The sequence below is a fragment of the Bos indicus genome, chromosome 21 (genome assembly GCF_029378745.1).
Source record: "Bos indicus isolate NIAB-ARS_2022 breed Sahiwal x Tharparkar chromosome 21, NIAB-ARS_B.indTharparkar_mat_pri_1.0, whole genome shotgun sequence".
Taxonomy (NCBI): Eukaryota; Metazoa; Chordata; class Mammalia; order Artiodactyla; family Bovidae; genus Bos; species Bos indicus.
This window is the reverse complement of record NC_091780.1, coordinates 23396722-23413198: the sequence shown is the minus strand read 5'-3', so window position 1 is coordinate 23413198 and position 16477 is coordinate 23396722. Positions and strand designations below refer to the sequence as shown.

Genomic DNA, 16477 nt, shown 5'->3' with positions numbered 1-16477 from the left:
TGAGCTTTTTTGTTTCTTTTTTGTTGTTGCTGTTCAGGAAAAAGCATTTCTTATATTCACTTCTCTTAAATCTCAAATAAAATCTCTTTCCTGGATTTATACAGAATTTATTGACTTCAAATGAATGCAAAATAATAAAGGTGGGTTCTGAATATCATCCATATATAAGGTTAAGGAAACCTCTAATAATTCTTCTTCATGTTCAGTTTGCAGAGAAATTCCAGGAAGTGAAAGAAGCTGCCAGACTAGCCAGAGACAAATCCCAGGAGAAAATTGAAACTTCGAGCAATCATTCCCAAGTAAGTAATTTGCCCGTAAAATAAATGAGTGTGATCAGTGATTGGGACTTTGTTCCTGTCACTTTTGACAGGAAAGAACAAATTTTCACAGTAGAGCATTTTGAAGGCCTTTTCACAATGAGAAAGATGTGACATGTTTTTATGAGACTTGAATTTTTCAAGATGTGGTGATATATTTTGGATGGAAAACATTTGATGAGATGAGAGTTAATGCATGTCCCTCATCTGGAATTCTCTCTGGTCACTGTTTAAATACCAATGCCAAGGGCACATGTTTTCTTTCTGTGTTGGGAGGGGAGGTCTCCATAAAGCATGCTCATGGACCAATGCAGGTACCTATGCCCATGACAGAGAAAACTTGGTCGATGCCAGAGGCTCCCCGTCTGTTTCCCTATTATAACAAAGTCAGGTGGGAGGTGGTATTTCAACAGCTCTAGTTTAGTCAACGAAAATGTGGCTTTGCCAGGAACTGAGTCATCTGTCTGCTTGAAAGTGTGGTCACTGACTAAAAGGGACCTGAAATAAAATACCTGCCTTCCTGATGTCTAGAGTGGGGTATGCAGTAGTAGGCAGAAGCCTTGCCTTGTGACAGAGTTATGTGTAGAGACAGGGCAACAGAGACATGAGGAGCAAGCATCTCGGGTTAGGAATAAACATGATGTATGTGAAAGCTACGAATCTACTGGCCTGGGGGAGAAGAGTGCGATGGGAGGACCAGGGATGCACTTGGAGGGACCGTGAAGGACCCAGAATTCCGCATTAGTGGATCCCTTCTTACCTAATTTTGTATTATTGGATAGTGAGAAGACACTGGAGGTGTTTTATGGCCACTGATCAGGAATTGACATGATGGTTGCGTGTGGGTGGTGAGGAAGTTAGGGAGCAGCCGAGGGCGGGAAGACTGGCGAGGAGGCTGTGGGATGGAGAATGGCCATGCCGGGATGGCCATGGATGGATTCTGGGGCAAAGATGAGAACCTACCTCCTGGAAGAGAACCAGGAGGCATGGGCATCCTGAGTGGTCAAGGTCAACACCCTAGGCTTGATCATCACCTGTAGCCAAACCTGGATCATATAAAAGATGTCCCTTTGGACTTATGGAAATGAATGTGTGTTAGATTCCAAGTGGACAGGAACTTTCCTGAATCTTTATAAACAATCTATAATATCATCTAAATGATACTGTTGATTTAGCATACTAATGTCTGTACTGAGTAATATCTGAGGAACTCTAAAATTGGGCACTTGAAGTGGTCCATAGTCTAAGGAGTTTCTTTTTTTTTTTTTTTTTTAGAATGCTAAATTTTATTTTATTACATAGAGGAAAATCTATCTTTTAATTGATTTTTATTGGAGTATAATTGATTTACAATGTTGTGTTACTTTCTGCTGTATAGCAAAGTGATTTAGTTGTGTATACGTACACACACACACACACACACACACAGAGTTAGATTCTTTACATAGAACTGAACAGAATTCACTGTGCTATTCAGTAGGTTCTTGTGAAAGTTGCTCAATCATGTCTGAATCTTTGTGACCCCATGGAATTCTCCAGGCCAGAATACTGGAGCGAGTAGCCTTTCCCTTCTCCAGGGGATCTTTCCAACCCAAGGATTGAACCCAGGTATCCCGCATTGCAGGTGGATTCTTTACCAGCTGAGCCACAAGGGAAGCCCAAGAATACTTGAGTGGGTAGCCTATCCCTTCTCCAAGGGAAATTACCAACTCAGGAACCAACTGGGGTCTCCTGCATTAGGTTCTTACTAGCTATTTATTCTATATGTACTAGTGTGTATATGTCAGTTTCAGTCTCCTAATTTATCCCCCCCATGCCCCTTTTCCCCTTGGTAACCACAGGTGTGTTTTCCACCTCTATGACTCAACTTCTGTTTTGTAAATAGGTTCATTTGCACTATTACTTTAGATTCTACATATAAGCGATAACTTATGATACAAAGTTTCTGATATACCATCTTTTTCTAAATGTCATGTTATAGTGATATCTTTAATATCTAAATTTCTTTATATAATGTTTTTGCTTTAATGTTTATTTTCTCCCCTAAAGTATTTTAAACCAAAAAAAGTCAAGTGTACAGAGAAAATGTTATTATATAGATATATATTAATTACATATAAATGGCTTTTCTAAGCTTTAGTTTTTATTTACCCTGCTGATGTTTTCCCAACTATGGAGATCATTGTCCATTTTTCTTTTTATGAAAAATCACACAGTTGCTTGGTTTTTTGAATTTCTTAGAGAATAAGTACTTCGGCCAAGTTTTCTAAATACTTGAAGATTTTAAACAACCTAACTACAAAAATTTTTAATGTGTTTTTTCTGAATGTAAAAGCAATGCATATTTATTGCAGAAATTTAAAATATGCCATACTATAAAGGAAGGAATAAAAATTACCTATATTCTTACCGAAGACATTTTCTTAATGTTTTAAACTATTTCTTACCAATATAGTTTTCCAGTACATTTTTGTATTATTCTTTTTCATCTTTTTTTTAAACTTATGTTTGTTATAATCATTTCCTCGTGTTTTCAAATATCACTTTTCAAAACTATTTTAATGTCTAAATAGAATTCCAGTGTTTGTTTATATCACAACTTATTCCACTAAACTCCTATAATTTGGGACAGTGAAGTCTAAAGCGCATCTTGATGGAAGTGAAAGAGGAGGGTGAAAAAGTTGGCTTGAAGCCCAACATTCATAAAACTAAGATCATGGCATCCAGTCCCATCACTTCATGGCAAATAGATGGGGAAACAATGGAAACAGTGGCTGACTTTATTTTTCTGGGCTCCAAAATCACTGCAGATGGTGACTGCAGCCATGAAATTAAAAAACACTTACTCCTTCGAAGGAAAGTTATGACCAACCTAGACAGCATATTAAAAAGCAGAGACATTACTTTGCCAACAAAGGTCTGTCTAGTCAAGGCTATGGTTTTTCCAGTAGTCATGTATGGATGTGAGAGTTGGACTATAAAGAAAGCTGAGCACAGAAGAATTGATGGTTTTGAACTGTAGTGTTGGAGAAGATTCTTGAGAGTCCCTTGGACTGCAAGGAGATCCAACCAGTCCATCCTAAAGGAGATCAGTCCTGGATGTTCATTGCAAGGACTGATGTTGAAGCTGAAACTCCAATACTTTGGCCACCTGATACAAAGAGCTGACTCATCTGAAAAGATCCTGATGTTGGGAAAGATTGAGGGCAGGAGGAGAAGGGGACTACAGAGGATGAGATGGTTGGATGGCAGCACTGACACAATGGACATGAGTTTGGGTGAACTCTGGGAGTTGGTGATGGACAGGGAGGCCTGGCATGCTGTGGTTCATGGGGTTGCAAAGAGTCAGACACAACTGAGCAACTGAACTGAACTGATGTTATTTCTAATTTTTCATTAATGGAAATAACACTGTGATAAGCTGTTCTTGTGTACGTTTTGTGCATTTGATGGTTTCTGCAGGATAATTTTTTTTTTAACTTTTAATTTTATATTGGAGTATCAGTTCAGTTCAGTTCAGTTGCTCAGTTGTGTTTGACTCTTTGCGACCCCAGGGACTGCAGCACTCCAGACTTCCCTGTCTATCACCAACTCCCGGAGCCTATTCAAACTCACGTCCATCACATCGGTAATACCATCCAACCATCTCATCCTCTGTTGTCCCCTTCTCCTGCCTTCAATCTTTCCCAGCATTAGGGTCTTTTCCAATGAGTTGGTTCTTTGTATCAGGTGGCCAAAGTATTGGAGTTTCAGCTTCAGCATCAGAGTATAGTTGACAACAATGTTGTGTTAGTTTCAGGTCTACAACTAAGTGATTCAGTTATACATACACTGCAGGATAAATTCTTGAAATGGAAGTATTGGACTAAGGGTAGGCGGTTTTATGAGCTTTTGATGCATACTGCAAACATCCCTGCAGAAATGTACAATTCTGACTCCCACCAGGAGTGAATGAGAGAAATTTTTCCTCCCACACACTTACCCACAGAGCTTTGTTGATTTGACAGAAGAAAAATGTATTTTATTGTTTTTTTTCATTTTGCATTGCTTTACTAATAAGATTAAATTTTTTTGTTTATTGAGTCTATGTGTGTCTTCTACTGTAAATGTCAATTGCATATCCTTTCCCTTTTTTATGTTCATTTCCAAGAACTTTATTTTTTAGCATGGCTAGTTTTGAACATATACAATACTAGGCAAAATTGTGTAACTGAACCCCATGGGCCCATCAGTTCAGTTTTAACAATTAGGAATTTATGACCAATCATCGTGGCTCAGCTGGTAAAGAATCCACCTGCAATGCGGGAGACATGGGTTTGATCCCTGTGTTGGGAAGATCCCCTGGAGAAGGGAAAGGCTACCCACTCCAGTATTCTGGCCTGGAGAATTCCATGGACTATATAGTCCATGGGATGGCAAAGAGTTGGACATGACTGAGCGACTTTCACTTCACTTCACATTTCATCTACACCCACCCTATCCCTCCACCTTTTTTTTAAAGCCAATCCCAGACATCATTTCATCCACAAATATTTCAGAGTGTCGCTCTAAGAGCTGAGAACTCTAAGAGTTTCTTTTAAATATAAGTATTGGCATTTTGGTTTTCATATCCACTTCAAATATTTCCCCCACATTATTGTTTACATTCTAATATAGTTTGTGGCATTTTTTTGTGATGCAGAAATTTAGCCAGAAATTCATTCCCTTCATGGTTCCTCGCTTTGCCTTTATGCTTCTTGGAGACTAAGGTCTTTCTAAGACCTTATCCGAGACCAGATGAGATTGACCTCCATGTGGTATGTCTTATTACAGAAAGCATTACAGAATATTCATAATGATGCTAATAGTAATGGAGACAGCAGACACCCATATCTGATTCCTGGTGGGTTTTTTTTTTTTTTTAAATAATCTTTCTGTAGCCTTAGGATAAAAAAGGTTATCTCAGCTTCTTCTTGTCATTTGGTTGCTAAGTCGTGTCTGACTCCTTTGTGACCCCATGGACCATAGCCTGCCAGGCTTCTCTGTCCATGGGATTTCCCATTGCAGAATATTGGAGTGGGTTGCTATTCCTTCTCCAAACTCAGTCACTGTTTCTTATTATAACCATCCCCACCCCCGCTGCCTTTTTAATCTGTGGCTTCTGTCCTGTGTTATTTAAGGAGACCAGGTATCCTGACTTGTAGGTTTATCTGTAAAGTCTGATTTTAAAAGTTTCTGCCTAACAGCCCCAGATGCTGTCTTGTGAATAAAAGGCACAGACTTTCTGGACTCCGTGTGGACTCTCCAGGGCCAGTCTTGTTATTAGTCTTCGTGTTGTGTGTTCTGGTTGGAGGCATTGGGTCTCCCACACTCTTAAACACATAGCTCCTGCCGCTGTCAGATCAAGTGATAAGCTGCGAAGGTAACCCCCTCTTCTACTCAGGCATCCAGTGTCAATGGGACAGATGATGAGAAGGCCTCCTGTGCGGGTCCTGCCGACACACACCTCAAGTCTGAGAATGACAAGCTGAAGATCGCTCTGACCCAGAGGTGAGCATGTGCAAATCCAGGTGTTGTCGCCCAGGGCCAGCACTCCCCTGCAGCCTCTCCCACTGGGCAGGGCTTCAGGAATTTGGGGGAGGAGACCGGGTCCTGCTCAGAACAGCCGGTCTTGTCTCCTGGCCAGAGGAAGACCAGCTGCCTCCGTGGCTGTTCCCTGTCCACATCAGCCTGTGTATGTGTGTGTGTGTGTGTGTGTGTGTGTGTGTGTGTGTGTGTGTGTAAGAGAGATGTGACCTTTTTTTTCTTCAGCTGTACTAAATAGCATGTGGGATCTTAGTTCCCCAAGCAGGGATTGAACCTGGGTCCTCTGCAATGGAAGTGTGGAGTTCTAACCACTGGACTGCCAGGGGAGTCCCTGTGATCATGTTTCACTTTGTTTTGTTTTTTGAGAAGCCAAATTTATCATTTATTTGTATATGACAGACTGTCTAGAACATCCAAGAGAAACATATAAAAACCTTAAGAAACTATCTTTAATATAGTTTAATGTAATATATTATATTATATAATAATATAAAGTCTCACAAAAATCAGTAGCTTTTCTATATGCAAACATCACATAGACTATATATTTGAAGAAGAGATTTCCTTTATAATGCCTATATGCTAAGTCTCTTCAGTCATGTCCAACAATGTGACTTCATGGACTGTAGTCTGCCAGGCTCCTCTGTCTGTAGGATTCTCCTGGCAAGAATACTGAGGTGGGTTGCCATTTCCTCCTCCAGGGGGCCTTCCCTGACCCAGGGATCAAACCCAAGTCTCTTACATCTTCTGCATTGGTAGAGGCGTTCTTTACCACTAGAGCCACCTGGGAAGCCCTTCCTTTATAGTATGAATTATTAAATATAATATGAACCATAAAATACATAGGAATAAACTTATAAAATGTACAGGATCTTTGTGAAGAAAACTCAAATAATTTTGAGGACCATACATGAATAATTTAACAAATAGAAAAAAGTCTATTGGAAAGGAGTAGGAAGCCTTAATATTTTAAAAAAGTATCAATGTCCCTTAAATTGATGTATAAAGTTAACGCAGTCCCCATAATGATATCAGCAAGATTTTAATTTTTAATGACTACAGTAACCATGCTTGTGTTTTCATATCTCGAGAATGTGGCATCTTTCCCAAAGCCAGGCTGGACCTCATCGTGTGGGCTGGCCCTATGAGCACCCTCAGGGCCGCGGACTTTGGGGTCATTCTGTTCACCTGGCAGGGAACTCTGCCAGCTCCCCCCAGCCTCCCTGTGGCTGAGTTCTTCAGAGCTGCCCTGTGTAAGAGCTCTGTCATATTAATCCCTCCGTTTTACACAGATAAGGAAACCGAGGCCCAAGTGGTACAGCCAGTCCTTGCCCAAGGTCACACAGCTGGTAGATTCTCCACACTGCCTGCCTATACTCAAGGCGGGAGCCTTCAGGAATCCTCCCGGGGCAGCAGTCGTGCTCCACAGCTGGAGCCCACGGGTTAGCACCCGCTTCTGCCCCCCAGCGGCCTGACCGGTGCTTGGAACTCAGTTCCCATGATCTGACCTGGGAATTCCGGAAGGAACGAGAGATCCACAGATCCAGCACCTGTTTCGTACTGTGGGTTTTATCAGGTGCTTCAGAGGACAAAACTGTGACCAGTCTCTCTTGATCATCAGGCAATCGTGAGGACTGTTTTTGGTTGTTTAAGTCACAGTGGACTGCCTGGTTGAAAACATTTCACCCCTAAAAATAAATGTTTTTTTTTTTTTTTTTTTAATTCCAGTTTAATTGACAAGTGAATTACAGGAATGAGTGTGAAGTCATTTCCCTAAATCAGGTCAGATTCTCACTCATCAACTCTGGAATTAATCACATGATGGTATTTGCTGTGTTTTCAGTCTGTGGTGTTTGAAACCAAAAGTACATATTTTCCAGTCACATTCCTAGGACCTTGAGGTGGATGAAAGATAATGTAGATTATTAAAATACAGTTGTATTTACTTTTAAAAATTGTTTTAAAGAAGACTTTAGATACAGAACTTTCCTCAGCCAGGCAGTATAGATTAGAAGCCAGAAACTTTTTTTTTTTTTCAGTAGCTAAGTCTGATGCATTGGGTTTTTTAAAAATTGATTTTTATTGGCATATTCGATCCCTGGGTTGAGAAGATCCCCTGGAGGAGGGCATGGCAACCCACTCCAGTGTTCTTTGCCTGGAGAACCCCCATAGACAGAGGAGCCTGGTGGGTTACAATCCATAGGGTCACAAAGAGTAAGACACAACTGAGCGACTAAGCACATAACTGCTTTACAATGTTGTGGTGATTTCTACTGTACAGCAAAGTGAATCAGTTCTACCCTTCCTTTTTAGATTTCCTCCCCATTTGGGTCACCGTAGCTATACAGAAGGTTCTCATTAGTTATCTATTTTATACATAGTAGTGGGTATATGTCAATCCGAATCTCCCAATCCATCCCGCCCCCAACTTCCTCATTTGGTGTCCATATGTTTTTTCTCCGCACGTGTGACTTTGTTTCTGCTCTGCAAATAAGTTCACCTCTACCATCTTTCTAGATTCCATGAATAAGTGATATTATCAGATATTTTTTTTCTCTTTCTGACTTATTTCACTCTGTGTGACAGACTCTGGGTCCCTCCACATCCCTGAAAATGGCACTATTTTGCTCCTTTTTACGGCTGAGTAGTATCCGTTGTATGTATGTATCACGGTGTATTTATCCATTCCTCCGTTGGTGGACATTCAGGTCACTTCCATGTCCTGGCTATTGTAAATAGTGCTGCAGTGAACACTGGGCTCCAGAGCAAGGAAACAAAGGGAAGTGTGGAATGGGCAGAGCAGCTTGAGGGGAACCTAACTGCAGTTTGTTTTTGAAAACTTCCCTCATCACAGAGGATCAGAGATTATCATGTGGTTTGGTGGTAACATGGAGGCATCCCTCAGACCTGAGGTGACATGGGGTCGGCCAGGACTCCCTCACACACACTGTGGTTGGAACCCCAGTTCTTCCCTCAGGGGATTCCCAGCCCTGTCTCCTCTGTCCTCTAGTCCTCAGCTGTCAAATCTGGATCAGGCTAGCTGTTTAAACCTAGAGTCATTGGGCTCCAGAGAGTGGGGCGTCAGGAGCTTGTTGAAAAGATCCACAGCTTTCATGAGAGTCTCAGGGGGCCTGGGCTCCACCCCAGCACTTCAGAACCTTTATCCCTGAGGCTCATTTCAGGAAGGAGCTAGACATGGGGCAAGAGGGACCCCTCCTGTGGCCAGGAGTCAGTAGGGAGCAGGCAGGGGGGTCTCTACCACAGTGTGGCTTCATTCATAGTTTTTTTTTAATTGAATTAGAGTTGATTTACACTGTTGTGTTAATTTCTGCCATACAACAAAGTGACTCAGTTATATGTATATGTATATAGTTCTTTTTTATATTCTTGTCTATTATGGTTTATCCCAGGATGTTGCATATAGTTCAAGGGTTCCCTTCTCTCCAGAGTTCCCTGTGCTATATAGGAGGACCTTGTCGTCTATCCATTCTGTATGTAGTAGTTTGCATCTCACTAACCCCAAGCTCTCAGTCCATCTCTCTCCCCCAGCCCCCTCCTCCCTGGCAATCACAAGTCTGCTGTCTACATCTCTGAGTCTGTTTCTGTTTTAGAGATAGGTTCATTTGTGTCATAGTTTAGATTCCATATATAAGTGATGTCATAGATATTTGTCTTTCTTTTTCTGACTTACTTCACCTAGCATTAGAATCTCTAGTCGCATCCATATTGCTGCCAATGGCATTATTTCGTTCTTTTTTATGGCTCAGTTCATTCTTAGTTTCATCTCTTCCTTCCCTGAGAATTCTGTCCTTTCTAAAGTGATGCCTTGAGAAAAATCACCCAGCAGGGCAAATTAGTGCCCCTTTAGTGGGGCAAATATGCTCCCACTAAAGAGAGGCACCAGGCCTGCGGGACCCGTGGTCCTTGTGGCCAGGCCACGGTAGGAGAGGATGTGGCCTTGAGGGCTGGGCTGAGGGGGTGTCTGGGTACCCCCGCCCTGGGGCAGTGGAGTGGATGGCACCCATCACCCGGTCACCGCCTGGCCCCCGCCCCACAGTGCCGCCAATGTGAAGAAGTGGGAGATTGAGCTGCAGACCCTGAGAGAGAGCAACGCCCGGCTGACCTCAGCGCTGCAGGAGTCGGCAGCCAGCGTGGAGCAGTGGAAGCGCCAGTTCTCCCTGTGCCGAGATGAGAACGACCGGCTCCGGAACAAGGTGGGCTCAGCTGAGACCCTAACCCACGGGGAGCGGGGGGCCAGAATGGGACAGGGCAGCGGGGACCTTCCTTCCACTCCTTCCCCGCCCTCCCACCACCTCCCGCCTGCCTTAGTAAAGGGAGTGTAGCCACGCACAGAAGTGACTTAATCCTTCTATTGAACCAAGTCTCATAGTTTGTGTTGCCAAGGGGAAGAGGAATCAATGGGAGACAGCAGCTTTGTCTCTCAAAGAGCACCCTCCCATGGGCACTGCGGGTGGGCCTTTCATGGGCAGCCTCCTTTTGGTATTTTCTGTTGGTTCAGTGACCTTCCAGAGGGTGAGGGAAGAAAACAGACTGGGGAAACGGTGAGGCATGATTGCTCAGAAACCCTGCTTCTGTGCAGACCACTATTTCCGAGAACGTGAGTTAGGAAGCGAGGACAGGAAGTGTGACGTGGTGGGTGGGGTGGGGGGGACAATGCCCTCATGTGCCCTCCACCCTCCTACCTCAACATCCGAGCATCTCGACCTTTTTCCAGGATTCACCTGTGCCCTTCTCTGTAATCAGTCCCTCACACTCTGATATTGGGCTGAACTGATGTGGAGGTTTGGGGGCCCCCAGTTGAGGTCCTGGGGTTGCCATGCTGTTTTGCTGGTCAGCACTTTGACCCCACAGTTGCTGACTGTGATCTGCTTTGCAGATTTGAGGGTCCACATCACACTGAGATAGGGACTGGCTCCCCTCACCCACGTTTGTAACCCCCCACCCTGTTCTGAGCGGATCCCCTGGAGACCGCTCGCCTTCCACGTCTCACTTTGTGCAGATGGCACGTGAAACTGCCTCGTGTCCTTTTTTCACAAAGTGCTGATGGTGAGGGGCGCAGGCCAAGTGCTGACTCTGCACCTTCCCTCCTGGGTTGGGCTCATCTGCCTGCCAGAGGGATCGATCGCCCTCTTTTTCCAAGCCAAGAGCTGAGTTTTCTTGCTTCACGTCTGAGTGTAAGAACCAAAGGGCCGTGCGGGGGGGTATGGAGGAAGCACCTGCTGTGTAACTTGCTTGCTGCGTGGGGAGCCCTGGGAACCTGACTTCCAGGGTGGGATGTGGATGCTGGGGGACCTCCGACAGCCCCCAAGGCTGGGGGTACAGATCCTGAGGGTTGCTGCAGTCATCTCTGAGAACTGTCCTCAAGGTGACTACCCACTGGCCTTCACCCCGAGGACTGCCACTGTCCACTTAGTGGGGACCCCACTGACCTGGCACTCTTGTGTTACTTGGTTCCACTCCTGCTGGCCACTCTGTACCCACACTCTGGCCCCTGGAAATTGTCCAGCATCAGACAGCAGTGCCATGGTTGTCAGGCCTATGCATCCCTTCCGGGGGGTCAAGCTGGGGAAGGAGAGAAAGATGCACTGTGAGGATGTGCCAGGTCAGCTAGCAACTGTCGTCTCTCCAGGAAGAGGCCCACAGGCCAGGCCCCTTCTGCGTGCATCAGTGGGGAAAGGTCATCTTGATTTAAAAGTGTTGGAAATGTCATTGAGTCCCACAGAGCTGCTGGATTCTCTACCCTGCTGGCCTCAGCTCTGGAGATGCAACAGAATCATTCAGGGCATGATTAAAATAATGTGAACGTCATTCTGGGGAGAAGCAGACAGATTCATGGGACATCTGGCTCCTACTTGTGACAGGTCCTTAAAAGCAAACCTAGAACTACTGTCCTGTGGCCGCAAGAGAAAACCAGAATCCTGGAGCATCCTGAAGCCAGGTTGTGTGACTTCCATGGCTTCTCTGGTATTAAGTGAGGCGCCCTGTGCCAGTATGAGCAAACAGCCTAGGGCAGCCCCATAGAGTTCATTTGTAGCCACAAGGAAACATTTGTAAGTGGGTTAATTTAGGGTTTATTTTAAAAGACCTGTGGCAATCTCTTGTTTAATGATTAAAGTAAACCCCATGGGCTGCAGCCATCCAGGCTTCTCCGTCCATGGAATTCTCCAGGGAAGAATACTGGAGTTGGTAGCCATTCCCTTCTCCGGGGGATCTTCCCAACCCAGGGATCAAACCCTGGTCTCCTGCATTGCAGGCGGATTCTTTACCATCTGAGCCACCAGAGAAGCCCAAAGTAAACTGGCACCCCTGCTTTAACACGTGATATTTATTATTAAAGATTGACGAGCTGGAAGAGCAGTGCAGCGAGATCAACAGAGAGAAGGAGAAGAATACCCAGTTGAAGAGAAGGATTGAGGAGCTAGAATCAGAACTCCGAGAAAAGGAGACGGTGAGTGGTAGAGCTCTGAGCCATGCTGCTCACATCCCCTGGGCCTTGGCGGGTGAGCTCCACCCAGGGACACGGCAGGTGGCCGTGGGACGTGTGATTGGCCCTGGCAGCTGCCCAGACAGCAGCACAGAGACAGAGCCAGGAGCCACACCAAGGCACAAAGAGCCCAGAGCAAAGGCCTGACCATTACCCTGTGCAGCCTCCTTGTGTTTATTATATTTAGTCAGTCTCAGATCCAAGAGGAGTTGGACATTTTCAAACGCTCTTGGAAACTTTCATAGATGGTCCCTCCTCAGAAGTTGAGTTCTGCTGTCAAATTAATGCAGCAGTCACACAGTCATTTCTCTCTTGGGGGGACAGGACAGCTAAGTACAGTGACTCCCCTCTGTACAAACGAGTCCCATTCCGAGAGTGTGTTCACAAGTCCAGTTTGTTCCTAAGTCCAACAAAGTTAGCCTAGGTACCCAACTAACACAATCAGCTATGTAGTACTGTGCCGTAATAGGTTTATCATACTTTTCACACAAGTAATACATAAAAAGCAAACCCCCAAAATAAAACATTTTTAATCTTGCAGTTTAGTACCTTGAAAAGTACAGAAGTATCAACTACCTCACCACCGCTTTGACACTTGCTTCTGGACCTCCTGGACTTAAAATAAAGATACTATACTGCTGTCCTCTGTATAGTCCTGTGTAGTAAAAGGACACAAAAGCTCAGCCACATGTAGAGGATGCTTGCATGTGACAATGTACACCAGGCACGTGAACTGATTTATGCAACTGGACATGCGAATGCACGTTCTCATCTTTGTAAGTTTGCAGCTCGAAGGTTCGTATGGAGAGGACTCACTGTCCACAGAGGCTGGAGACTGTGGGCAAGTTACCAGTCCTCTCTCAGCCTCAGTTTCCCTACAAAAACAGGAATCATCCTTCTCTTTTCACGGTGGTATCCAGGCTTCATGCTTTAATTCACGGGACATACTCAGCCTTTAGAATTACCTGATGTGTGTTAGGTATAACATCATCACCATTATTTACACAAACAACACAGGTTCCAAAAGCTGCTTCCATGACTGTACACACAAAGTGGGGATTTTCAAGAATACATTTTATCTGACTTGCTCTCATATTCTTCTTCAAACTTCTGTCCCCTGTAGGAGTTGATAGACCTCCGAAAACAAAGTGAAATCATACCTCAGCTCATGTCAGAGTGTGAATACGTCTCTGAGAAGTTAGAGGTAAGAGCGGGGAGCACATGCACTTTGACTCAGGTGCGAAGGCATAGGTCATGTTACCCATTTCTCCAAGGCCTCTGCCATTCTCGCCTCACTTGGTGAAGAAGAATGACTTCGGATTCCTAAACAGCCAGTGTAACTACTTGCTGGATGCCTGCTCTGCCCCCAGGGGAAGACTCAGCCGAGTCTGCCTTTTTGTTTTTCCACTTACACAAAGGTGTCGTGTGCGTAACTGTAGCGCAGGTGGCTGCTTCCTGCCGGCAGAAGTCCCTGCAGACCCACAGGAGGGCCAGGAAGGAGCAGGGGACTGAGGGAGAGCTAAGGGAGAGCCTCAGACCAGGGACTGTTCCACTGCCCCAGCCAGTGACCTTGGATATGACCTTGAGCGGGCACACCCCTTTCTGGCCTCAGATTTCTGATCCACAGAAGGAGTGTTTTCAGGTCCTCCCTCACCTCCGAGGGTCTCCTCACTTCCAGAGCACTTTGTTCAGGTACACAGCCTCAGTGTTAGTAACTGGTTCCTGTAACACATTTTTAGAAGGCCTCATTTTATCCCCACAAGATGGAAGCTCTTGTTTGCTATGAAGAATGATCACGTAAAGACTCACAGCAGTCCCGCCACTGGGAGCTTGACTGTCTCCATGGCAACACCACAGGACAGACGGTGCGCAGACCCACCGTCCCTTCGTCTGGCACGGCCAGTGCTTCCTCACGGAGGGCCAGCGGCTGGCCTGGGGCCAAGGAGGCCTTGCCTTCTCAGGGGAGACAAGTCACTCTCCCATTCATGCTGTTTCTCCCCCAGAATGGAACCCAGAGAGGGCCCTGCGGACAATCCTGGGCCTGGGGCTGAAAACCCCATGGGCTGGGATGTCAGATTTCCTCTGCCAGGCACTTTATGAAAGCATCGCTTGGCACCAGGCTGCTTTGGGCAGAACTCTGAGTTCTGCATTCTCTGTGGGCATCATTTTAAGATGAGATCTCTGCTGGCAAACAGCAGGAAGGAGGGGCACACACCTGATTTCCGGGGGTGGGGGGGGCACTTGACACCCGCAGAGAGGCAGGCCCACCGCGGGGACTGACTGACCGACTATCACAGGTCTCAGTGGGCTCCTGCTTTGTTCCCAGACCCTTCTTTCTGTCTCTCTTTAAAAAAAAAAAAAAATAATAATAATATATATATATTTGTTTGTTTGTTTGTTTGTTTTTGGCTGCGCTGGGGCTTTCTCTAGTTGTCATGAGCAGGGGCTACACTTTGTTGTAGGAGCATGGGCTCCTCACTGCAGTGGCTTCTCTTGTTGCGGAGCATGAGGGCTTCCCTAGTTGCGGCTCCCGGGCTCTAGAGCAAAGGCTCAATAGTTGTGGTGCATGGGCTCAGTGGCTCTGAGGCCTGTGGGATCTTCCCAGACCTGGGATCAAACCCGCGTCCCCTGCTTTGGCAGGCGGACTCCCCTCCACTGTATCAGCAGTCCGCCCTCTCTCCTTTTGCTGCAGGCGGCAGAGAGAGACAATCAGAACCTGGAGGACAAAGTGCGGTCCCTGAAGACGGACATCGAGGAGAGCAAGTACCGACAGCGCCACCTGAAGGTGGAGCTGAAGAGCTTCTTGGAGGTGCTGGACGGCAAGATTGACGACCTCCACGACTTCCGCCGGGGCCTCTCCAAGCTGGGTGCCGACAACTAGGTCCCGCGTGAGTCCCCAGGGTGTGTGTGACCCGCAGTAGTGCTAGGACATCCTCCCGTTCGCGTGGCTTCTGTCAATGCAGGGCGGTCTGTCATGTTTCCAAACCAGGGGTGCCGTCCACCCTCTCCTCTCTGGAATAGAAATCCCCCCTCGCTTCTTCTCTGGCCTCGCGAGGTCGTGGATGACTGGACGATTCTGACTCAGGAATCCAGAACTAGGCCTACCTTAAACGTTTACGCAGTCAGGGCAAGGATGTTCATATCTTTCTCAAGGGCTGTTGCAACCATATGAACTGGAAAAAAAAAATAGTATTTTCTAATCCAAATAGGAATAGCCTTTCCACCTCTTTTTTTTGTTTTGTTTTTTGAGTAGAGCTCAGAGTATTTGAATGCCCACCAGCTCCAGTGCATGGGGTGTGGCCATAGTAACTTCCCTCTCAGCATATATAGAGATGCTTTCAAACAATGACTTAGTAGATACTTGTCCTGAGAGGAGTCAAGTGTCTCCTGGGGGTGTTTCCTGGCTGGGGAATCACCTACATCCACTCAGCCCACTTCTACCGGCCCTCCAGTTTATAAGGTTGCGACAACGTTCCTTTTCTTGGTTTTAATTTCTGAACAGGTTACTGCGCTGTGGGGACAGCACACAGTGAGGGTGCCTAGCACAAAGTAGGTGCTTAATAAATATTTGTTCAATTAAATGTATACAAAGAATTTAGTGTTTTAATCAATGCCCGCCCACTCCCCCCCCGCCCCACCTCCTGCCAAAGCCCCTGTTGGAAAGTCCCCAGTCCTGGTGCACTGGGTCATTCTTTATCAGGCATGAATGTGACTTTGTGAGCAGACTCGTGGATTGGCTCAGGTGGCCCTGGGGGTGGGGAAGGATGGCGGTGGAAGCAGCAGGAAATAGTCTGAGCCTCCCCCAACCCCGGGAGCCCATCCTGGTTCTCTGTCCTGGGATAGGGGTGGGGGGCACCTCTGACACTCCAACTACTCTTCCTCTCCAAGTGTGAGGTCTGGGGGTTCCAGGACTGCCGACTGTCCCTGGTAGAGGGGCTGCCCAGGGCTTGGGATTTAGGGTAGGATCCTCTGTTGGGTTTAGATAATTGAAAAAGAAATCACACAGGATCACACAGGCCCATGAGCGAGAGTGGGTTCGAAGTGACCAAGCCTCGGCCTTAGAGGAGTTCTGCCGAGGTCTGCTTCCTGC

The 16477-nt window shown here is 46.0% G+C and overlaps 1 protein-coding gene across 2 annotated transcripts in view; it reads left to right on the top strand.

The window, feature by feature from the left end:
- Nucleotides 1-15981, top strand: part of HOMER2 (homer scaffold protein 2) — a 91882-nt gene extending 75901 nt beyond the window's left edge. For both annotated transcript variants that reach the window (XM_070775201.1, XM_019983583.2), the window contains exons 4-9: nt 207-299; nt 5740-5846; nt 9940-10096; nt 12241-12351; nt 13511-13591; nt 15080-15981. In XM_070775201.1, the coding sequence (XP_070631302.1) occupies nt 207-299; nt 5740-5846; nt 9940-10096; nt 12241-12351; nt 13511-13591; nt 15080-15268 (738 nt within the window). In that variant the 3' untranslated portion in view covers nt 15269-15981. The remainder of the gene's footprint in view (nt 1-206; nt 300-5739; nt 5847-9939; nt 10097-12240; nt 12352-13510; nt 13592-15079) is intronic.
- Nucleotides 15982-16477: the final 496 nt, after the last annotated feature.